General features: G+C 45.3%; 1 protein-coding gene across 4 annotated transcripts in view; it reads right to left on the reverse strand.

Moving 5' to 3' along the window:
* The window catches only part of LOC147115764 (uncharacterized), a 500,089-nt gene extending 479,632 nt beyond the window's left edge, over positions 1 to 20,457 (reverse strand). Inside the window, exons 1-4 of one of the 4 annotated variants that reach the window (XM_085990282.1) lie at positions 20,363 to 20,457; positions 12,120 to 12,325; positions 8,299 to 8,397; positions 5,771 to 6,059 (exon numbers count right to left, since the gene is read on the reverse strand). In XM_085990282.1, coding sequence (XP_085846408.1) covers positions 5,771 to 5,891 — 121 coding nt within the window. In that variant the 5' untranslated portion in view covers positions 5,892 to 6,059; positions 8,299 to 8,397; positions 12,120 to 12,325; positions 20,363 to 20,457. Of the gene's footprint in view, positions 1 to 5,770; positions 6,495 to 8,298; positions 8,398 to 12,119; positions 14,137 to 20,362 lie in introns of those variants that run through there. The other 3 variants (XM_085990285.1, XM_085990283.1, XM_085990286.1) reach the window with 3 other exon arrangements.
* Between the last annotated feature and the right edge of the window lie 3,903 nt (positions 20,458 to 24,360).

The following is a 24,360-nucleotide window of genomic DNA, read 5'->3' on the forward strand; positions in this document are numbered from 1 at the left end:
ACCATGCAGCCCTCACACTCTGATGCTTTGAACACAACTGACAACACACAGGGAGGGCCCTTGGTATTGCAACCTCACTCCATCTTTGTCTCCTTCTAAGTATCTATGCTATGCAATCTCTGCACTCGCTCCTTCATTCTCACTCAACCTCCACTTGTCTCCCTCATTGCAGGAAAAGAGAGCTCACAACAGGAGAGAGCGAGCCAGGACAGGAGGAGGGCCGCCCTCATTAGCCCAGCTCAACCCCTGGGAGGAAGGCATCCTGGAGATTGCCGGGGCTGACTGAGATGTGGACGAAGGGGAAGGACAGGCAGGAGCATCCCTGCAAGCTGGTGACAGAATAGTTTTCCATCTCTCTCATTGGCATTGCATGAGTCGCTGATAATGATTCTGAAGCTACATCATATGGACTTATGATCATCTGCAAAATGCAATGTGCATGTAACCTTGGCATCACATCTCTAACTTTTTCCTTGACTCCCCGACAGGACCATCGAGAGCCCCCGTCCCCACTGTGCAGGAGGAAGAGCCTGAACAGCCAGACTCCTCAGAGGAATCTGCAACCTCTGAGGGCGCAGCGTCAGCAGAAATAAGCGCACCCAGCACCAGCGCAGACACTCACACCTCGGTGGGACCTTCGGGACATAGAGTAGAGTTGTCACCTGATGTATCACAGCTCACAAGTGAGCATCAGCAGATTGTGGAGACAGGGACAGCAGTGGAGAGTCCTCGTCGGAGGGCGCAGGACTCTGCCAGCTCGGCTCAGCTGCATGTCGACCCTCTGCCTCTGGGTCCATCCGTAAGATCAGAGGTGATGGGACTCCATGCACAGATGCAGGAGTCTCCGGCAGGTTTTGTCTCCAGGGTCGCTGCGAGTGTGGAGTGAATGGAGGAGTCCATAGCGAACATGAGCAGAGCCTTTGTGGAGTAATTGGCGCATGAACGCATCAACACGGAAAGGATGGCTACCTACATGGAAATGATTGCTGCCTCCGCGGTAAGGCTGGCTACGGTAGAGGAGAGGAGGGCTACGGCCATGGAGGAGGTTAGTCGCCAGGGTATGGAAAACATGGTGAGTGTTCAGAATAGAATGACATCTCTTGAGGAGTGTGGTGATTATTCTTTATGTTTAGTAAGAAGTATTGTGATTGGTTGTTTGTTTCCTGCCTTGGGATATATGCTGTAATCTCATTGGTAGTTGATGTCATGTGATTTGTGGTGGCCATCTTAAATTCAGTTCTTTCCAGCCTTTAGTTGGGACTGGGTGTTGAAGATGTGCTACAAGATTTTTAAGTTAATAAAGCCTAGATTAGAAAGGCAAATCTATTCTTTATTTCAAGGAGTGATGGGCATCTATTGAACAGAGAAACCAGACCTTCATGGAAGTCCTTCTGAGTAGGACTGCCATTGTAGATACAGGTCCCCATGGCCCCCCTGATGTGCAGCAAGCTGCTCTCAAGCCACTTGCAGGCACTGAGGGGGACCTGACCCATTAGAGGGAGGTTGGTGGCAGACTTCAAGGAAGTGGGGGCTCCTCTCCAAGCGCTCGCACTTCCATGCCACTGCAGAGCCCTTGGTCAGAACCCCGCCGGAGTACACACCCAACGGAGATAGAGGTCTCAACCCCTGCACAGCTGCAGGAGCAACAAACTGCTGGCGAGCCCTCACAGGCTCGCCATCCCAGAGGACGCCCGCCAAAGGTGTCGAGACAGGAGCAGCAGGAAAGTGAGCAAGGGGCCTCCACATCTGCTGAAGCCACAGGGGAACCACTACGTAGGAGCACGCGTAAGAGGAAAGTAAAGCACAAATAGTCACAAGGGTAGTCACTTGGGTGAAATGCTGTGTATTTTGTGAAAATGCCATCAGTTGTGTGTTTTTCATAAAAATCCTGATGGCAACTTCTGCAGTTGTGGCGTGTGTCATTTCGCGAATGGGGCTGGAGGTCCTCTAATGCCAAGAGGGGAAGGGAAAAAAGGCCTCCCATGCTTCTGGTAGGTGCCTCAGTTGAGGAAGCGCTGAGTGAAGGTGGCGAGAGGGGTCTCGCAGGAGGTCACACTGAAGAAGTGTGTGAGGCTCCAAACTTCCACAGGCGTGGTTAGGCCTGGTAAATGTTGCCCCAGACTTGAGACAACAAAGTCCTGCCACCTGCAAATGATGACTGATCAAATATCTTCTTTAATGTTGGACCTGCAGCTGATAGTCAGCAAGCCAATAGTGTTCACGCCAGGTTTCACAGGCGTGATCCCCACCAGGTGTGTTTTACGTGGGAAAAGGGTTAAACAGGCAAGGGCCTGTTAAAATGGGATTATAAAGGCTAATCAGTGCTGTTTAAGGGCCCTAAAGACCAGTCATGTCTGTTGCAGGCGGGACTAATTCGGGTCAATCAGACACACCTAGGTTAAAGTGGCATGGAGGCGTACACCAGGCGGGGGGGGGTCCCTACCCCCAAGTTTTGCGATTTTTAACCCCCCGCACGCCTAAAAGCCCGCCTGTCGGCTGTGTTAAAATCGAGCCCAAACTGTTAAAAACCTGAATCCCAATCCCAACCTGCCCACTTTCGGTTTTAACAGAAGTGGGGTGGGACGGGACGGGCCGGGACGGCAACCTGCTCCCAGGAGGCTGGTTGGCACTTCAAATATTATAACGAGGCTGGAAGCCTCGGATTTAACCTGCTGTGCAGGTTTAACTGCGGTCAGCCAGGTTTCCCGGGCTTCAGGAATTTCAGCAGCTGCAGCAAGGCAAGGACAGCCTCAGGGAGCAATCCTTGTGGACCAGGAGGAGCAGGAGTGCTTCCTGCCAGATCCCCAAGCTCCCCCACCATCAACTGCCCCCCAGGAGGCGGGGATCAGAAACCCACTCCCCAGGTTCAGGGCTTGCACCTACCTGGTCTTGCAACCTCTCCACAGCATGCAGGGAAACCCAGACTTAAGCGTTTCCCATGCTCTACTGGGCCCCATGTCCCCTCCCGGCAGGTCAAAAACTTAAAATTCTGGCCATTGTCAGGGATGGCCTCATTCAGATTGTTCAGGAGGACCCTGGCAAAAATCTTCCCAGCAACAAATAGGAGGTATATGTCATGGTAGTTTTTCACACTCAGAATGGCCACATTTTTGGTTATGCAAAATGACAAAACAATAACTTGCATTTATAGCAGCTTTAACATAATAAAACATCCCAAGGTGCTTCACAGGAGCATTATCAGAGAAGATTTGACATTGAGCCATATAAGGAGATATTAGGCCAGGTAATCAAAAGCTTGGTTAAAGGTAGGTTTTAAAGAGGGTCTTAAAAGAGGAGATAAAGGTAGAGGGGTGGAGAGGTTTAGGGATGGAATTCCAGAGTTTAGGGTCGAGACAGCTGAAGGCACTGCCGCCAATAGTGGAGCGAAGAAAATAAGGGATGTTCAAGAGGCCAGAACTGGAGGAATGCAGAGCTCTCAGAGGGATGTAAGGCCAGAAGAGGTTACAGAGATAAGGAGGGGTGAGGCCTGGAGGGATTTGAACACAAGGAGAATTTTGAATTTGAGGCATTGCTGGCCCGTGAACCAATGTAGGTTGGTGAGCACAGGGGTGACAGGTGAACGGGACTTGGTGCGAATTAGGTTATGGATGGGCAGCAGAGTTTTGGATGAACGGAAGTCTACAGAGGGTGGAAGATGGAAGGCTGGCCAGGAGAGCACTGGAATAGTTGCGGCATTTGTAAATCTGGGAGTAATCACTGTCATGGCAGATGACATTTGTCTATGGTGCACCTGAACAGGATCACAATTGGAAACTAGAAGTCCTGTTGAAACAAAGCTATTTAAAGGTATGAAACTGAAAAAGTATAAAACAAAATTCAATAAATGAGAAGTTAAATATGTGGCATATTAACTTTCTGAAGATGGACTAAAATTAGATTTTTCTCAAGTTCAGTACACAAGATGTCTCCTTCCAGCAACAAGCTACGCATCCAGAGAACTCTTACGTCTGCGCTCACTTGGAGGTCGAACTCCAAACCATCGTCAACACCTTCACCGAAGTGTACGAGAGCATGGGCCTTACACTAAACATCTGTAAGACAAAGGTCCTCTACCAACCTGCCCCCGCCACACAGTACAGCCCCCCCGATTATCAAAATCCACGACAAGGCCTTCGACAACATGGACCACCCAGCACTAAGCTCATGGTCTACAGAGCAGCAGTGATACCCGCCCTGCTGTATGCCTCAGAGACATGCACCATGTACAGCAGGCAGCTCAAAGCACTGGAGAGGTACCACCAACGCTGCCTCCGCAAGATCCTGCAAATCCATTGACAGGATAGGCGCACCAACGTCAGTGTTCTTGCTCAGGCCAACATCCCCAGCATCGAAGCTCTGACCACGCTCAATCAGCTCCGATGGACGGGTCACATCATCCGCATGCCCGATACGAGACTCCCAAAACAAGCGCTCTACTCGGAACTCCGACACGGCAAGAGAGCCCCAGGTGGGCAGAGGAAACGCTTCAAGGACACCCTCAAAGCCTCCTTGAAAAAGTGTAACATCCCCACCAACACCTGGGAAACCCTGGCCCAAGACCGCACAAAGTGGAGGAGAAGCATCAGGGAAGGCGCCGAACACCTCGAGTCTCTTCACCGGGAGCAAGCGGAAGCCAAGCGCAAACAGCGCAAGGAACGCACGTCAACCCAAGCACCCCACCCACCTGCCCCTTCAACCACCGTCTGCCCCACCTGTGACAGAGACTATAGGTCCCGCATTGGACTCATCAGTCACCTGCGAACTCATTTTTAATGTGGAAGCAAGTCATCCTCGGTTCTGAGGGACTGCCTAAGAAGAAGAAGGAATGACTAACTATCTGTATCAATTACTCCTCATTATGACCTATTGAAGAAAGAACATGGTTTATGTGGACATGTCACCATGAGAAATGTCTGGATGAGAGCGAGAAAAGCTCTGAAGCACCAGTACAATGAGGATGTTGTTCCACAAGCACTGCATTGAAAGTATGACTGGGTGCATATCACATGCCTGGTGTTTATATCTCATAGCCTTATGTTTTGTTTGGAACTATTCTGAGAAAAAAGCCGAATTATTGCACCCGAACAGCTAGAATGATGCCACATCTTCAAAAAAATTAATTTGATGTGTTTACAAGAGAGACAAAATATTTCTTGATGATATGTTGAGCATTGTGTACCTATCTCACATGGTCAGAAAGGTTGACACTGAGGAAGTCGTGTTGACTAATGCACATTGTGCTGCAACATTCTTTTATTATATGAAAAGGGAGTTTGAGTTTTACAATTATGAATCTTTACCAGGGCAAATAGCTCATACCAATATCTCTTACATTGTGCCAAATTTCAAAGAAAGCTTTTTAAAGAGCGCGTTCAACCTTATCCAGAACAGACACAAACAACAAAATAAATAAAATTCATGTTATATAACTATATAAATATCTCGCAACAATCGTCCGTGTTGTAAACTGTAAACAGAAAAGCAGTCCGTTTAATCCTTGGTAATGCCAGCTCACTGATGAGTATACTTTAAGGCAGGAAAATAAAACTACAGCTCCCAGAATACTCAACTAATTTCGTGAATATCACGTCGTACATAAAAAAAAAACGTCGCCAATAATAGATGGCATTTCGTCTATTTTTATTTATATTAACTGTCGAGACTGGGTGAATACCAGCGTTTTAGTAAAGCGGACGTGTATACAGTAATTAGCATGCCGCGATTAATATTAGCAACATACACGGTGACATACCGCATACAAATGACTTACAGCATTGCAGATATATTAATCGGAGTTTCCACGGTTTGTCCTCATTCTTCCTGGTGGCTTTCAAGGATAACGGTCTGTAGGTGTTTCTTGAGGGGGTGCTGTAGTTCTGCTCAGATGCCATTGCTTCTTCTCTCGAGGTCGACGTCGCTCCGAGAATCCCACCAAACCGGCCAAGACTGAGGCAAAGAGCGTGACATGCGCTCACTGCCGCGCCGGGCCAGACAACCGTCTGGGGTGCGGCACCACCTTCATCATCCTGTTACCTGGGGTTGTTTACTCATCCGAAATCCTGGCGGCGTTCGTGAAAAGCAGTTGTTGAGATCAAAACGTCAGAATTGTTTACAATATGTTGCAACTTCAGTTTATGTACCAAGAAAATAGCACAACATGGGTTTTTTAAAATCTGTTTCTAGTCGTGTTCAATAGAGTGCAGAAACAATATTATTCCACTAAAAGGAAAGAACAAACTAAACACTAATGAGACTCCATGGATGAATAAAGCCATAAGGGAACAATTGAGGGGAAGGAAAGAGGCAAACATTAAGTACATAGATAGCAGGGAGAATACGAAGAGATTAGGAGAGAAGTAAAAAAAAACAATTAGGAAGGCAAAGAGGAACTATGACATTAAATTATCCAGGAACATAAAACAAAATAGTAAAATATTTTACAGGCACATCAATAAAAAAGGAAGGTTGGGATGGGAATAGGGCCATTAAGGGATAGTCGGGGTAATGATAGAGAGATGGCAGAAATATGAAATCATTATTTTGCTTCAGTATTTACCAGGGAGATAGAACAGGTGGACATTGGATGATGAGGGCAGTAATGAGATACATGCAATTAAAATAAAAAGGGATATTATTAAATAAACTAATCAAACTCAAAGAGGCTAAAACCCCTGGTCCGGATGGATTGCATCCACGCATTTTAAAAGAATCTAGCAAAGAGAGAGCAGAGGCATTACTACACATATATAATAATTCGTTAGAAAAAGGTGTAGTGCCAGAGGACTGGTGGATAGCTAACATAATACCTATATTTAAGAAAGGGGATAGAACATGTTCAGGGAATTATAGACCAGTCAGCTTAACATTGGTGGTAGGAAAAATAATGGAATCCCTACTAAATGAGAAAATAGAATAACATCTAGAAACCAAAAACATAGCAATGAATAGTCAGCATGGATTTCAAAAGGGAAAGTTTTGCTTGACCAAACTCATTGAATTTTTTGAAGAGGTAACAGAGATAGTAGACAATAGTAATGAAGTAGATGTAATTTATCTAGATTTTCAAAAGGCCTTCGATAAGATACCCCATAATAGACTGATGAATAAGGTCAGAGAATGCAGAGTCAGGGGACAAGTAGCAGAATGGATAGCTAGCTGGCTTCAAGACAGAAAGCAGAGAGATAGGGTAAAAGATAGCTATTCACAGTGGCAGAAGGTGGGTAGTGGTGTTCCACAAGGATCAGTGCTGGGACCACTGTTGTTCACAATTTATATTAACAATTTAGACTTTAGAATCAAAAACACAATTTCTAAATTTGCGGATGACACCAAATTGGGGGGGACAGTCAATACTGAGGAGGACTGCAACAAATTGCAGGAGGACATTAATAAACTTGCAAAATGGGTATATAATTGGCAAATGAAGTTCAACGCAGATAATTGTGAGGTATTACATTTTGGTAGGAAGAATAGGGAGGTCACTTATTACTTGGAGGGTGCGAGTCTAGGTGGGGTAGAGGAGCAAAGGGATCTCGGAGTACAAATACACAAATCACTAAAAGTTGCGACACAGGTTAGCAAGGGCATAAAAAAAGCAAACCAAGCACTAGGGTTTATTTCTAGAGGGATAGAATTGAAAAGTAGGGAAGTTATGCTAAACCTGTATCAAACCTTGGTTAGACCACACTTAGAGTACTGTGTACAGTTCTGGTCGCCATATTATAAAAAGGATATAGAGGCACTGGAGAGGGTGCAGATAAGATTCACAAGGATGATACCAGAAGTGCGAGGGTATACATATCAGGAAAGGATGAACAGGCTGGGTTTCTTTTCTCTTGAAAAAAGGCTGAGGGGTGACCTAATAAAGGTCTTTAAAAAAATTTTGATAGAGTGGATACAGAGTGAATGTTTCCGCTTGTGGGATAGAGCATAACTAGAGGCCATCAATATAAGATGGTCACCAAAAAACCCAATAAGGAATTCAAAAGAAACTTCTTTACCCAAAGAGTGGTGAGAATGCAGAACTTGCTACCACAGGGAGTGGTTGAAGCAAAAAGTATAGATGCATTTAAGGGGAGGCTAGACAAGCATATGAGGGAGAAGGGAACAGAGCGTTACACTGATAGATTTAGATGTGGAAAGACGGGAGGAGGCTCGTGTGGAGCATAAACATCAGCATGGACTGGTTGGGCTGAATGGCCTGTTTCTGTGCCATATAGCCTATGTAATCCTATGTAATCTACATTACCTAATCTCCACTATCTACTTCTATGACAGTTTTAAAGAATTAATTGCTACCTTTCTGCGAAGCTTTCAGGCTGGAACCACTTTTGCTTCCAAAACGTGTATTTTGGAGTTATCTTTCTACTTTTAGGAAGTATCTCTTCTGTAGGTTTCCTAATTAAGGGTACAGTAGCATAATGGTTAAATTACTGGAGTAGTAATCCAGAGAATGCTAGTTCAAATAACACAATGGCAGTTTGAGAATTTGAATTCTATTTAAAATATATGGAAACGTGAAAAAAAGCTGTTGGATTGACATAAAAACCAAAGTAGTTCATAAATGTTTTCAGTCATTGAGAATATTCAAGACAGAGATCGATAGATTTTGGATACTAAGGGAATTAAGAGATATGGGGATAGTGCAGGAAAGTGGAGATGAGGTAGAAGATCAGCCATGATCTTATTGAATGGCGGAGCAGGCTCGAAGGGCTGAATGGCCTACTCCTGCTCCTATTTCTTATGCTCAAGTATTGGCAATTGGTAGAATTGAATAAGGCAAAGCTCTGTCTGTTCTCAATTTCAGCTGCAGACTTGTGCAGACATGGTGGTGCAGAGTTCTGCAGCATTTCTGGATATCGAGGGAGACAAGAGTTTGGGAGACTCCATACAAGATTTAAATTTTGACTCTATGGGATTGATTTTCATGTCTGGTGCAGATCTGGCAGGGCATCCGTTCTGCCCGGTCAATTAGTCAGCGAGAGGTCTGAGCTATATTCAAAGTCGGCCCTTATTTAAATGTAATTAGTGAGCTGCTGGAAAATCTGATAGGGTGAGCTCTACTTAAAGGCGGTCTGCACCCTCTTAAAGCAGAAGTGCACTTTTTGATGGTAGTTAGTGGAAAGTTATTTTGTGAAGTAGTAGACTTTGTCCAGGGCCTCCAGGTTATCTGATGAAGGTGCTCATAGGGCAAGTGAGCAACAGGAAGGATTTCTTCCTATCCGATGGTTGACAATTACACAGAAAAATTAGTCAGCAGCAATAGAAAACAACTTGCATTTATATACCATCTTTAACATAATAAAACGTCCCAAGGTGCTTCACAGGAGTGTTGTCAAACATAAATTTGACACAAAGCCACATAAGACGATATTAAGACAGGTGGTCAAAGAGGTAGGTTTTAAGAAGCGTCTTAAAGGAGGAGAGTCTTAGGGAGGCCCAGACAGCTGAAAGCACGGCCACCAATGGTGGGGCGATTCAAATCGGGGATGCACAAGAGGCCAGAATTGGAGGAGCACAGAGATCTCGAAGGATTGTAGGGCTGGAGGAAGTTACGGAGATAGGGAGGTGCGAGGCCATGGAGGGATTTAAAAACAAGGAAAATAATTTTAAAACCGAGGTGTTGCCGGACCGGGTGCCAATGTAGGTCAGCGAGTACAGGGTTGATGGGTGAACAGGACTTGGTGCGAGTTAGGATACGGGCAGCAGAGTTTTTGATAAGTTCAAGTTTATGTAGGGTGGAAGATGGGAGGCTGGCCAGGAGAGTATTGGAAATAGTTGAGTCTGGAGGTAACAAAGGCATTGATGAGGGGTCAGCAGCAGATGGGCTGAGGCAGAGACGGAGGTGGGCAATATTACGGAGGTGGAAGTAGACACTCTTGATGATGGAGATGTTATGGGGTCGGAAGCTCAGCTCAGGTTAAAATAGTACACCAAAGTAGTGAATGGACTAGTTCAGTATCAGACAGCGACCAGGGCGCGAGATGGAGTCAGTGGCTAGGAAACGGATTTTTTGGCATGGACCGAAAATACTTAGCTGGAGGAAATACCTACTCATCCAGAACTGGATGTTGGACAAGCAGTGTGACAAATGTAAGGCAGTGGAGGAGTTGAGCGAGGTGGTGATGAGGTAGAGCTGGGTGTCGTCAACATACAATTGGAATCTGATGATATGTTTTCAGATGATGTCGTTGAGGGGCTAAATGAGAAATAGGAGGGAGCCAAGGATAGATTCAGTGATAATGGTGAAGGAGTGGGAAGAGAAACCATTGCAGGTGATTCTCTGGCTACGACTGGATAGATAAGAATGGAACCAGGCGAGTGCAGTCCCACCCAGCTGAACGACGGAGGAGAGATGTTGGAGGAAGATGGTGTGGTCGACCATGTCAAAGGCTGCAAACAGGTCGAGAAGGATGAGGAGGGAGAGTTTACCACAGTTACAGTCATAAAGCAAGTCATTTGTAACTTTGATAAGAGCTGTTTCAGTACTGTGGCGGGGCAGAAACCTGATTGGAGGAGTTCAAACCTGGAGTTACGGGAAAGATGGGCACGGATTTGGATGGCGACAGCACATTCAAGGACTTGAGAGGAAATGGAGGTTGGAGATGGGGCGGTAGTTTACAAGGACAGAGGGGTCAAGGGTGGGTTTTTTGAGAAGGGGGTTGATGATGGCAAATTTGAAGGGGCAGGGGATAATACCTGATGAGAGGGAACCATTAAGAATATCAGCTAATATGGAGGCCAGGAAGGGAAGGTGGGTGGTCAGCAGTTTTGTGGGAATAGGGTCGAGGGAGCAGGAGGTGGACGAGCTGGAAGAGCATGTCAACGCCATTGGCATTGTTCCAAGGATCTGGCTTCAGTGCAGGAAAAAAAACTAATGAACGCACCAGGACTGCTAAAGTAAGATTTCCCTTCACACCTCTCTTATTCTCTGCAGCTCCACACCACCCTACTTCAGCCCCAGCACAATCAACAGGGATTCAGAAGGGGAGGTTCCTGTCTGATCAAACTCCTTGGGGTTAATTTTAACTTTTGGCGATAGTGTAAAATGGGCGATATCAGATGGCCACCCATCAGAAACCTCTATCGAATCGCCTGTCTTACACCATTACCAAAAGTTAAAATGACCCCCCCTTGAATTTTTTGAGGAAGTGACATCCCAAGTGGACTATGGAAAGCTGTATAATGTAGTGTTCCTAGACTTCCAAAAGACATTTGCAAAGTTCCACACAAAAAGCTATTAGTTAACCTAAACATTGTGGGGATTCAGGGCAAATCTGGGAAATGAATAAGAAATGGGCTGAAGAATAGAAAACAACAAGTACTTCTTACAGAAATTATGTCAAGGTGATGGGAAGTAATGAATATGGTGTTCCAGGGGCCACTACTGTTTCTAATTTATATCAATGGCTTGGCTTCATAAAATGAATGTAAATTGGCCAAATTACAGATGATGCCAAACTGGGAGGGGCAGTGGATTCAGAGAAGGAAGCTTAGAAAATACAAAATGAGTTGGACAAATATTTAAATAAGGAGAACAATGATAGATTAAATTTATTCTGGGAATATGTATCATAAATGGCTAACAACTATACTGAATGAATCAAGTTGAAATAGTTAAGGATAATGTTGAAAGAGACGTTGGAGTCTTAGTTGACTTGACACTCAATGTAGTCAACCCCTGCAGAAAAGCAATTATCGAAACGAATAGAATGTTGAACTATATAGCCAAACAGTGGAATTCGAACACTGATCCTGGATTTTAAATCAGGGCGGCAGTTACACGGGCAAGAGCTGAGGAAGGTGGAAACCGGCTCCACCTCGGCAGCATGAGGCTCGGGAGATTGTAACTCCAGGGTCTAATCTGCATAAGACCGGTCAAGTTCCCATCCAAAACCAACAGGAAGCAGCAGCTGAATAGTGGAATTTCAGATGGCAGGAGGCCGCTGTCGGAGATCAAAGCAACGGTCCCTGGCACGGAGGTCAGTCGGGAGGGAGTTCAGGAGGGCCTTGCAATTGGGGCAGGGGAGGCGTAAACTTTCGTTGTGGGGCCCGGAGGAGCAATCCTACTCATCCTGGCCCCACAAAGAAAGTCAAAAAATGCAAGAATTTTTTTTTACCTGCTTGGTCCTCTTCTGGCCCAGGCTCCTCTAGTTTAGCTTAGAGAGGAAAGCCACACTGACTTCCCCGTGTAGGCCTTTGATTAAAATAGCATTCGGTCCCGGTGGCATCATTGGAGCCAATCCACATATTTAAAGAAGGATCCCACTGGTTTCCGGCAAGAAGTCGATCCAGCCTGCTCAGAAAAGCAAGTTAAAATCAGAACCTGTGGGAATAGAGAGGGAACTCAGGTAAGTCCTACGGGCGATTTTAACTGCCAGCCTGCCCAGTTTCTGCCAGGTACGGTTATAATCTCCCCGCGAGATACAAAGGAGACATTCAAGTATTAAAATCAGTAGGGAGAAAAACCATGAAGCTGATCCCTAGGGCTTGATTTTGCCGGGCCCGAGGAGGTGGGATTGGAGGCGTGTGAGTTGTTAAAAATGACAAAAATGTCGGGCGGGCCTGATCCCGTCTCCATCCCGCCTCCGAGCAATTTTCCCAAATGCGTGTTTTCTGACCCCCTTTCCATCCCGCCTCCAAGAGGCAGGATAGGCTCTTAAGGCCCTTAACAACCACTTAATTGCCTCTATAATCCCATTTTGAGAGGCCGTTCTGATTTTTAGGCATTCCCCCCACCCTACACGCCTCCTCTGGAACACGCCAGGTAATGCTGGCGGCCTCACAAGTGGATTGCTTACTCACTGCTGCAGCTCCACCATTACAAAGGAGTTTTCACCAATGATCATTTGCAGGTGGCAGAACTTTGTTGTTTTAGGTTTGGGGGAACTTTTAGCGGGCGTACCCATTGTTGTGGAAGTTTGGAGCCTGACACCCATCTCCAGTGTGACCTCCTGGAAAACCCGTCTCCCCATCTTGACCAAGCGCTTACTCAACTGAGGCATATACGAGAAGCATGGCGACCATTTAATTTCTTTTCTCCTGGACATCATATTCGGACGCAGAGCAGCTGCAGCAGCAGCAGAACCCTGAACAACAGCAGCACCAACAGCAGGAGCATCAACAGGAGCGCCAAGCTGCTTGTCACCCACCTGAAGTTGCACAGGCTAGAAGTGTAGGATTCGCAAAATCCAGAAAATACAGTCTAGATTGGTAAAACCCCTGAAATGGCCACATTGTGAGAACACAAGATGGAGTTGGCAGTTCTCATGGCTCAGTTCAAAAGGACACACCAGCAGTATCTTACAGCAGCCTGAGTCATCACCGATTAGAAGATTCCAGAATTTACTGCTATTGATATGATAATATGGTTACAGCAGTAACGAACTCGTAAACAAAAGTATTTGATCCTGGAGGTGCGCTAATTGCTAGCAAAACACAAACCCATCTCTGAAATCGCTGAGCACAGAAAAAAACCCATTATCTGTACCAAACTCAGAGGGACACAGGACAGATCCCATCAGTTTCATTTACAAGACATCAAAATAAAGTACTTGCTTTTGTCAAAGCAGCCTGCCCATTACCTTGACAAAAGAAAACCCCTGATTTGGCGCCGAGATAAGGGCTAGGAAACAGTATAACTGTTGAGGGAAATTCTAACAGGCTAGATTCATTCAGTGAGATTCAGACAGATTCAAAACACAGTTTCATACAGGAGCACCAAGGTCAAGGACAGTTTTAAAAACCCTGGTGAGGTTCGAAGAGCACAGAGGGCCCACAAGATTGTGCAGGAGAGCAGATTCAGAAGTTCAGTCCAGATCCAAGACCATCAGGAGTTCGAAGGCCGAGTGGAGAGGAGACGGTTCGAGGAGTTCGGAGGACTTTCAAGATTGTGCAGGAGAGATTCAGCCAGACTCAGACAGATCCACAAGAGTCACCAGAAGCAGTGAAGTCCAAGTCCAGAGACCATCAGGAGTTCGAAGGCCGAGTGGAGAGGAGACGGTTCGAGGAGTTCGGAGGACTTTCAAGATTGTGCAGGAGGGCAGATTCAGAAGTTCAGTCCAGATCCAAGACCATCAGGAGTTCGAAGGCCGAGTGGAGAGGAGACGGTTCGAGGAGTTCGGAGGACTTTCAAGATTGTGCCGGAGAGCGGGTTCAGGAGCCGGTCCCATGAGGAAGATCGGAGATCCCGGACGTCACAGGAGTACCAAGATTAAGGACGGTTTTAAAACTCTGGTGAGCATAAAGGCCCAACTCTACCTAACTGACATAGTTGAGGTATATTTTAGCAACGGGAGGGTTTGTAACATTAAGGGTTTGTAATTCAGGAGTGTGATTTATCCCTCGATGTGTCCGTGCGCTTTTCCCACCCCCGTTTTAGTATACCGCTGATTAAGAATTGTTGTATCATTTAAGATAGTCAAATTTATTCCTTGTGTGTTAAATTTTAGTTCCCATTGGGAGACGTGCTAATGATTTTTGTCTAAATTGATTCTTGCATTCTCTGTGTTTATTCTCCTTGAAAATAAAGATATTTCTGATTTAAAACTCACCTTGTCTCACCTGATCCATTTGTCTTCCGAGTCACAAGTTGGGCCACACATCAAGGTTGTCTGGCAATAAGCCCAGTGTCTAGAACCGGTGAGGGGGGAGCGCTTCGGAACCGCTCACGAGCAGTGCGAAATCAAAACCGATCTAGCACACCATAAGCTCGTTAAAACGACCCCTTACAGAAGGCGCCAGAGCGCGACAACATTGCTGCCCGGGATGCAAGGGACGCACACATCCTGGCCAGATTTGCTTAGCCTGCACAATCAAACACTTTTAGTCTCACTCCTTCTTACCAGAGCATCGACAATAGAGAAGAACCTGCGGAATCCTATCACTCTGACCAACATTCTGACAATTGCAAGGCGCCCTAAGCCCTCAATGTGAAAGTCCCATTTGCGAAATGACACAGGCCACAACTTCAACAGTTTGCCATCAAAACACTTTATAATACAATCACAATGATGGCTGGTCCAAAAACAAAACAACACAGCACCCAAGTGACTACCCTTGTGACTACTTCCGTTTTATCTTCCTCTTACGCGTGCTCCTATGTGGTGCTTCCCCTGTGGATTCAGCAGATGTGGAGGCCCCTTGCTCACTCTCTTGTTGCTCCTGTCTCGACGCCTTTGACGGGCGTCCTCTGGGGTGGCGAACCTGTGCGGGCTCACCAAAAGTCTGCTGCTCCTGCGGCTGTGCAGGGGCTGAGACGCCCATCGCAGTTGGGTGTGGACTCTGGTGGAGCTCTGACTGAGGGCTTTGCTGTGGCATGGTCATGTAAGCGCTTGGAGAGGAGCCCCCACTTCCTTGTTCTCTGCCACCAACATCCCCCTCATGGGTCAGCCCCACTTCAGAGCTAGCAAGTGGCTTGACAGCACCTTGCTGCACTGCAGGGGGCCATGAGGACCCATTTCTGCACTGGAAGTCCTACTCCAGAGGACTTGCATGATGGTCTGGTTTGTTTGCTCAATAGCTGACCATCGCTCCTCAAGAGATGTCATTCTATTCTGAAAAATGACCATGTTTTCAATACCCTGGCGACTAAGCTCCTCCATGGACGTAGCCATCCTCTCCACTACGGTAGCCAGCCTTATCATGGAGGTAGCCATCCTTTCCATGGAGGTTGCCATCCTTTCCGCGATGATGCGTTCATGCGCCAATGCCTCCACAAAGGCTCTGCTCATGTTCGCGATGGACTCCTCCATTCGCTCCACACTCACAGCGACCCTAGAGTCAAAACCTGCCAGAGACTCCTGCACCTGTTCCTGGAGTTCCAGCATCGCTCTCCTTCTGGATGGACCCGGAGGCACAGGGTCGACATGCAGCGGAGCCGAGCTGGCAGAGTCCTGCGCCCCCCGACGAGGACTTGCCACTACTGACCCTGTCTCCATCATCTGCTGATGCTCACTTGTGAACTGTGATACACCAGGTGACAACACTACACTATCTCGCGAATGTCCCATCAAGGTGTGTCTGCACTGGTGCTGGGTGCGCGGAATTCTGCTGATGTTGCGCCCTCAGAGGTTGCAGCTTCCTCTGAGAAGTCTGGAGGCTCAGGCTGTTCCACCTGGATAGTGGGGACGGGGGCTTTCGATGGTCCTGTGGGGGAGTAAAGGAAAGAGTTAGAGATGTGAGGCCAAGGTTACATGCACATTGAATATTGCAGATGATCATAAGTCAATCTGTTAGAGCATCAGAATCATTATCAGTGACTCATGCAATGTCAATGAGAGATTCCAAACGATTCTGTCACCAGCTTGCTGTGATGCACCCGTCTGTCCGTCCCCCACTTGGGAATCCTCCTCAATCCCAGCAATTTTCAGGGCCGCCTCCTCCCAGGGGGTGAGCTGGGCTACTGAGGGTGGCCCTCCTCCTATCATGGCTCTTTCCTTCTTATGGTGGGCTCTCTTTTCCTGCAATGAGGGACACAAGTGGAGTTTAAGTGAGAATGAAGGAGTGAGTGTAGAGAATCCATAGCATAGATGCTTAGAAGGATAAAAAGGACCCTCCCTGTATGTTGAAAGTTGTTGTTGTCATGGCATCACAGTGATAGGGAGTGTGAGGGCTGCATGGTCGAATAGTTAAGTGAATGTGACCATAGAGAGAGAGGGAATGGGTAAGGGTGCAGGGATGTAAGTGTCAAGTGGGATGTGGAGGAAGAGGTTGGCAAAGCAGAGTGCTGGTGAGGAGAGGCGATGGGGATCAAATTGAGGGTGATGGGAAAGTCATACTCACTTTTCCTGTGCGGAGAAGGTCATGAAACCTCTTCCTGCATTGCAGCCAGGTTCTGGGGCTCAGCAAAATGGAGTTGACCTCCTGGGCCACTTGTAGCCACACAGCTTTTGTCTGCTGGGGTGGCTTTTTTCTCCCTGAGGAAGGGAACAGCACCTCCTTATTACAGCTGGCTACGTGCACCAGAGCTTGGAGGGAGAGCTCGTCAAATCGAGGAGCACACTTTTGCTTGACAGTCAAAAATTTTTGACAGATGAAATGTCATACGTCGACATTCTCTGTAACCAGCTTCCCCTTAATTGGCCTACTAAGCCTGCTGGGCAGGCTTAACAAGGTAAATCAAGCGAAAATAGCATGGGTTGGCCACAAGTCGATGGAGGTGGGACTGAAACCCGACAAGCAGCAGTCCCACCTCCAATGCGCCCCCATTGGCAAAATCACCCCCATTAACTCTGTTTCTCTCTCCTTAGCTGCTGCCTGAGCTGCTGAGCAATGTTCCCCCTAATTTTAAATTTGGGTGCAGGGTCCCTTAATGGGCTGCGCAGCCCATTCAAAGTTATGTGTGAAATTTCACATTGTAAAAGCTGGTCCTGGGCTGCGTGGGACTGGCAGGCAGCTGCATGGCTGCACAGCTTAGAGGGGATACTGCTGCTGAGTGTTCCCAGCACTTTCTATTTTTATTTCAGATTTCCAGCATCCGCAGTATTTTGGTTTTGTTATAATATATAGTACCCCTTTGAGATCTGAACTGGATATGGTGTTTTTTGATCTGTGCCCGCACATGCGCTTTTCCAATCTTTCAGTGGATGGAATGAAAACACTTTAGTGTGATGAGGCCAGATACAAATTGTTAAGCTGGGTTTATTTTAGAAACAGCAAGTGAATGTACAGTTATAAACAAAAGTCATTCACTTCACTTATCTTCCAACCTGTCACCATGATTAAGATAAAAATCTTAAACCACAACATTTTCTTTCTCATCTGTGGGTTAACAACTCTTCCTGGTCAGCCTTCTGCTCCATGACTGGCTCTGAGCTTCAATCAGCAGGTTTTCCATCGCTAGGCCAGGCTCCCTTCCCATTGGGCCTATACTCCCTGGAGTTTAGAAGAATGAGAGGTGATCTCATTGAAAAGAATAAGATTCTGAGGGGTATTGGCAGGATAGATGCTGAGAGATTGTTTCCCATGGCTAGAGTCTATAACTAGGGGGCATAGTCTCAGGATAAGGGGTCAGCCTTTTAAGAGGAGGAATTTCTTCACTCAGAGGGTTGTGAATCTTTGGAATTCTCTATCCCAGAGGGCTGTGGATGCTGAGTCGTTGAGTATATTCAAGGCTGAGATCGATAGATTTTTGGACTCTAGGAGAATCAAGGGATGAGCGGGAAAGTGGAGTTGAGGTCGAAGATCTTATTGAATGGCAGAGCAGGCTTGAGGGGCCGTATGACCTACTCCTGCTCCTAATTCTTATGTTCTTATGTTCAGTGACCGATCCTGAACATGGGTTTTTCTTCTTTTAACTTTTGACCACAGTGAGCGGGTGGGCTGTCTCTCCAACTCTTCCCTGTTCAGTGACTTGGCAGTAAACCTGTCCATAAAGCCAGCTACCTGCACCCTGTCTAAGGGTGGAATCTAACCAGACTATCTAGGTAACTACCCTGTTGAGCTCATATAAAAAGTGGGTCATCCCAACAATAATGGGTATAAAATAGCAAAATACTGCGGATGCTGGAAATCTGAAATAACAACAGAAAGTGCTGGAAACACTCAGCAATAATAGGTATAGTTGATTACGGAAATGTCTAAACTAACTTCCTTTGTATAAAACACTCTGGTTTAAATACTTCATCTAAATCCTATTCTATATCCCATCTCTGCTGCCCTGTGAAATTAACCCTTTGAAAGCCGCATTTACGTTAATAGTAATATTTTTAACATAAAGTATACCAAAATCCTCCTGTGGCAGCATAGACTGAAAAGTAATAGTGAAATGGACTTCAGATAAACTAGTGGAGGAAATAACCCTGGAATCATTTAAGAAATAATCTGACGCTCAATAGGGTGACTTCATAATCTTGCTGGGTGGATGAATGAAGATGGGCCGAATGATCTTCTCATCCATAATTATCTTGTGATCTTGTGAAACAATAACATTTGAAAACACTATCAAAAATACTGTAATGTGCACATAACGCGATGCATTATTAAGCCAAGACACAGATAATCATCTGTGGTACCACCATGATCCTACTAGAATTCTTCAGTTGTGGCAGGATCTAGATTTGGACCTCACCGTCCTTGGCCTCTTGTATTGTTCCACGGAAGCTCAACGTAAACTCGAGGAACAGCACCTCATCTTCCGATTAGGCAGTCTGCAGCCTTCCGGACTCAATATCGAGTTCAACAATTTCAGATCATAAGCTCGGCCCCCATTTCATTTTCTCTTGTAATTGTTCCACTCCTTTCCCCCCCCCCCTTTCCTTTTGTTTCTCTCTCACACCTGGCAGCTATCTTTTGCCCTGCCAGTACACTTTACACCTAATCCCAGCCTATTACTATCTCGTCTAGCTTCTAATCTCTTTTACTTCTTTTGTTTCTTTTATTCTTTTGTCCGATCGCAGCCCTGCCTCCGATCTAGTTTCTTTTCTTTCCAGTTTTGAAGAAGGGTCCAACCCGAAACGTCAACTCAAATTTCTCTCCACGGATGTTGCCTGACCTGCTGAGTTTTTCCAGCATTTTCTGTTGTTATTTCTAGATTTGAGCCATTGATTTGAAAGAAGCAAAGCTGAGCTAGAAAAGTTAATTACTTCTGGACTGTCTTTGTTATTATCAAGCATTCAGGTGATCACTGTTGCTGTAAAACACCTTTGAACCAACATGCCAGTGGAGCTTAGAGGACTAAACCTTTATGTGATTAATCTTTTTGCAAGTCATTAGCTCTTAAAACCCACATCATCCTGTCACCAAGGCCTTGTTGAAGATTGCACTAAATTTGCAGTGCCAAAATTGCTTTAATGCACCACCAGATTGCACTCTAGATACATCCCTATTGCTGCGCACAGCTGCCATTTGGACACAAATCAAGTGATCTCCCTGTGTACTTCGGTGAGACCATCCCAGCACTTAAGACAGGATGCATAGCCTCCCCATAGATTTTTGGCCCCTTAGTTTTTAACTTCCTCTAAAAATGTCATAGATATATTGAAGCCACAATGTAAATGAATCAGAGAAAAAGAAAACCAGAAGTCAGATTTATAACATACTGGTTTATAATTATTTTCAGTTATTCATTATTTAGAGTTAAATAGACACAGTCCAGAAAAGATAAATAGACGTTAACATCCTGTGTTTATGTTTTTGCAAATCATTTTATACTTTTTACTGAGCACATAAATTTGTTGAGCACACAACGGGGCTTTTTTTGGCCTTGCCAGATGTGCAATAAACAAAAGGGGAAAAATTGCTGATCGCCAGCACAGCAGTCGGCGTCATCGCCAACTGCCATTAATGGCCACCTGAAATAGCTGCAGCGCTAACCGACCTAAATTGGTGTGGGGGGCATGGAGGTAGGTGGCACCGCGCTAACCTTAGGTGCAATGCTGCCCTGGTGGTGTTGCACGAAGGATCCGGGACCAATTTGTAGTCCTGGTGTGGTGTTGCTGCTTCCCCGAGCGTCTGTGTGCGAGGCTGTGAAGCTCACAATGCATTGTGGGTACTGAGGAGCTCTGAAATTTAAAGGGGCCATGTACATTGAAGCAAGACAAAATAAAATTCACTGATTTAATACATTTTTCAGTCCTTTCTGTCTTTTTACAAATATTCAACATTTAAAAGAAGTTCCAAATGTGATTATTCAGCTCTTAAAGCTGAATTACCTTCCTAAACCTTCCTAAACTGAACATATGGGAAATCTGCCTCAGCACTAACACAAATGGCTCAGCAAGCCAGGGAAGGGGCACCGAGGGTCTCGCATGCAGCACTCCAGCTTTGTGCAGGGGGTCAACAGTGCAAGACTGGCCCTCTACCCACAAGAGCCAGGAGGCCCTCCAGAAAGAACAATGTGGGAGTACATTACCAAGGCCATCAGTGTCGCCCCCCACCACCCGGCTCCAGTGCCCAAAGAAGCTTCATGACCTCAGATCACTGGTCAAGGTCAGTGAATGTATCTTCAAAAGCTGTCACCTACCAACTGCATCACTAGTCTCACACACTGCTCAATGCAGGACCCCCAATCACTCACCTACCAACAATCTGCACCAATGACAAGGATCATCTACCATTCCTAGCATCACCTCACCCCCTTGGAGGAGCCAGTGCAGGCCATTCTTGGCAGGGGCATGGCTGAACTCTTGGCCAGTGGCGGGGCTAAAACGATACAAGATGCCGGTATCCTTGTACGTTATCCTCCTTCTGGCATGCACCTGTAGGTTTTTCGCCCTCCCGTCAGCACAACTCCACCCTTGTGTCTTCCTCATTTCACACACACAAGAAATGTAGCCTGCCCAGCCGGTGGGTCAACAAGAAGAGATAGCCTGCCCAGCCAGTGGGACCTCAGGCAGATGATTCCATCCCAAATATCCCGGCCACAAAGGGGCTGTCTGGGATGCATCCTTCTGTCTGATTCCTCCTCTTTGGCTTCCTCCTCTTCTCCATCTTCCTCTTCCCTCTGCAAGCGGATGCTGTAAATATGAAATGACAGCATAAGATGCTGCAAATACTCAGTTGGTCAGGCAGCATGTCGACCTGAGATGTGAACTCCGTGGATGTAGCATGACCTGCTGAGTATTTGCAGCATGTTCTGCCTTTTCAAAGGTGTTCACTTACCACCCGAGCCCTTGCAAGCATCCAGCAGCACTCCCAAAACACTTTTCACATATATTGCAGCAAGCCACCACTTCAATAAAATCCAAATAACCAAGGCCAAACCCCTCTATTCAAACTTACCTGATTGATATATGTATCCCTTTAACAGCTGCAGATATTGCACCTGTCAGCCTTCTTGCATGCCAGGTTAACTTGGCGTGCTTAGGACCCAGCGCTGAATTGAGCGCTAGGGTCGAAGTTTGCGTAGGTGATGTTAAGTCAGCACAGCACGCCGACTGGTCACCATGCCGCCATTTTTACTTTTACAGGGCACTGCTGGTTACCGGCAGCGCAAAGGAGCCCACAGATATGGCAGCCGCCGCGGGGACCGCCTCCAGCTGGCGCAAGAGCGGCGGCCACCATTTTTTCGAGAATTGTTGGCACTAACAGGTGGGGGTAAGTATATGAATTTCTCAGCCAGAATCTTTGTTAACACCACAGTTCTTAGCCAAACAGCACTTCCAGTCATTAATAATGTTATAAGAATAAATACTTTTCAAAATAGATTTAAAACAGTTGAAATGGTTTATTAATTACCTGATTGCTTTCTCAGAAATATGTTGAAGTAGAATTACATCATTAGGTCATTGAATCGGATCCAGAATTTTTTTTTTTACAAGTTTTGTATAAAGTAGTCTATTTTCCACTCAGAGTGTGTATCCTCCATGACAAAATCATTGTATTATCAAATCATTTACAATAACACAAATACTTTGGGTTTTAAGTGATGTTACAAATGGAAATCAAACTCGAAACGTGCCCCATATATCGCTGCCACTACAGATGCACATTATCTTTCTCCATTATCCCTCAGTGCAAATTACAAAAAATCCCCATTGCACTTCATGCAAGCCTTTCTTTTGTATATTAATACATAATAGTTACAAAAATGAAATCACATTTAATCAGGAATAACTTTGAAATAACAAGCAATGATGTGTTAATCAGTCCTTTCTTAATGATTGTGTGGCTGACCATTAATACAGGTACAGGATAAACTGAAGTTTATCAATAAATAGGATGAAATACCATTTTTACCCCACTAATTAATTACAGTCTCTTAGCTCATGCCTGTTGAAGCATGGGTGAATTATGAAATTTTCCCTAGAGAATGGGATAAAAATGGTATTTCCTAATTACACATTAAGAATTTTAAAATACTTTTGTCTTTAGTAGGAACTATTATCACCACATACTATTATTTCCAACAGTTAAATGAGCCACATTTGATCTCTATTCAGTGGTACTTGGTCATTCTCTTTAAGAATCTCCTTCCTTCATTTGTACTTGCGTTAAATAGTGGCTATTGCACTTTAAATGTTTGTACTAAAAGTGCCGTGAGCAATTACAGTACCTCCATTACACTTGGAAATGCGATACTCAATTTGTATCAAAACATACTTTTTACCACTTTCTTTATAACCTTTATTACCAGTGCAGGTTAATTCAAAGCAGTGATCAAATATCTTTTGAAGGGTGAAGCTGAAAGCAAACCCAATTGCAATGTTCTTTCATTGCTCACAGCAGAATAATGGTTTATTTCTATAGGGCTAAAGGCACTGTTCATTATTGTCATTATACCAACATGTATGATACAAAAAACTGATCTCCATTCTCCAGTCATAGTTAGAGTACCCTTGCACAGTGCTTGTGTCTAGGATGTGAAAACATTCAGATATTTGTAACATAAACAGAAAACACTGGAGGCACTCGGCGAGTCAGGCAGCATCTGTCAAGAAAACACGAGTCAGGCAATGGTTCAGATAGAAACCCTTCCTCAGACGAATTCTGAGTCTCTCCAGCGTTTTTTGTTTATGTTATAGGTATCCCGGATCTGCAGTAATTTGCTTTTTGTTCATATATTTGTCAAGATTATTTCTGTAAAACTGACTAGCTTAGCTTAACTTTGTGAAACCAAAGACATGCTACCAACACAATGATTTAAAAATTTGTGCTTTCAACGGTAATTTTGTTACAATATACATTTAACATACTTTTGTACATAAATTATGTTTTCTGCAAAGCTAAAATTGTCCAAGTTGACATCAGTTTATACATTGCAATATACACTAACTTATAACGGAGGAGAGTATAAAGCAGGTAACATTTTGTGCTTTATGTACCTGAAGTTCTGACTTTTTCATGCAAACTCATATAGCCTGTGAAATCTATGAGAATGTATAGATTCTCAGTACATAGCTGAATTGAAAGTCTTGCATCTAGCATGTGCTTATGTTGTCAGACTCCTCAAAAGCACCACATATTGAACACATCATATGGCTAAAACCAGGATTAAATCAATAACCACTATCTATTAAGTTAATCCTGCTACAGTAATTGGCTCAGATACCCACTAACTAAATGTGAACCAACCAAAAAGCCACTACTACAGGACCCTGGCTCTGCTTAGCCATTCATCAGAGGGAAGGTTGTTGAAGTCCTAAGAGATGCTACTGTGTATTTCTGCCCTGATAATTTGGAGGCTGGAGGAGATAACTCTCTCCATTCTGGTCCAAAGACCTCACTGGCAGCAGTCAGAGCATCCCTGGTAGAAGTTGACATGCTGATAGGGTGAGATGAAATAGGGTGGGAGGAGGCTTGTGTGGAGCATAAACACCGGCATGGATTAGTTGGGCCGAATGGCCTGTTTCTGTGCTGTGATTTCTATGCAGTTCTATGTAAAAAAAAACAGATCTAGGCAGATCGGAAAAGCTATAAATC

This window comes from Somniosus microcephalus, chromosome 6 (assembly GCF_052327205.1).
Source record: "Somniosus microcephalus isolate GS21.2 chromosome 6, FLI_Smic_1.0, whole genome shotgun sequence".
Lineage (NCBI taxonomy): Eukaryota > Metazoa > Chordata > Chondrichthyes > Squaliformes > Somniosidae > Somniosus > Somniosus microcephalus.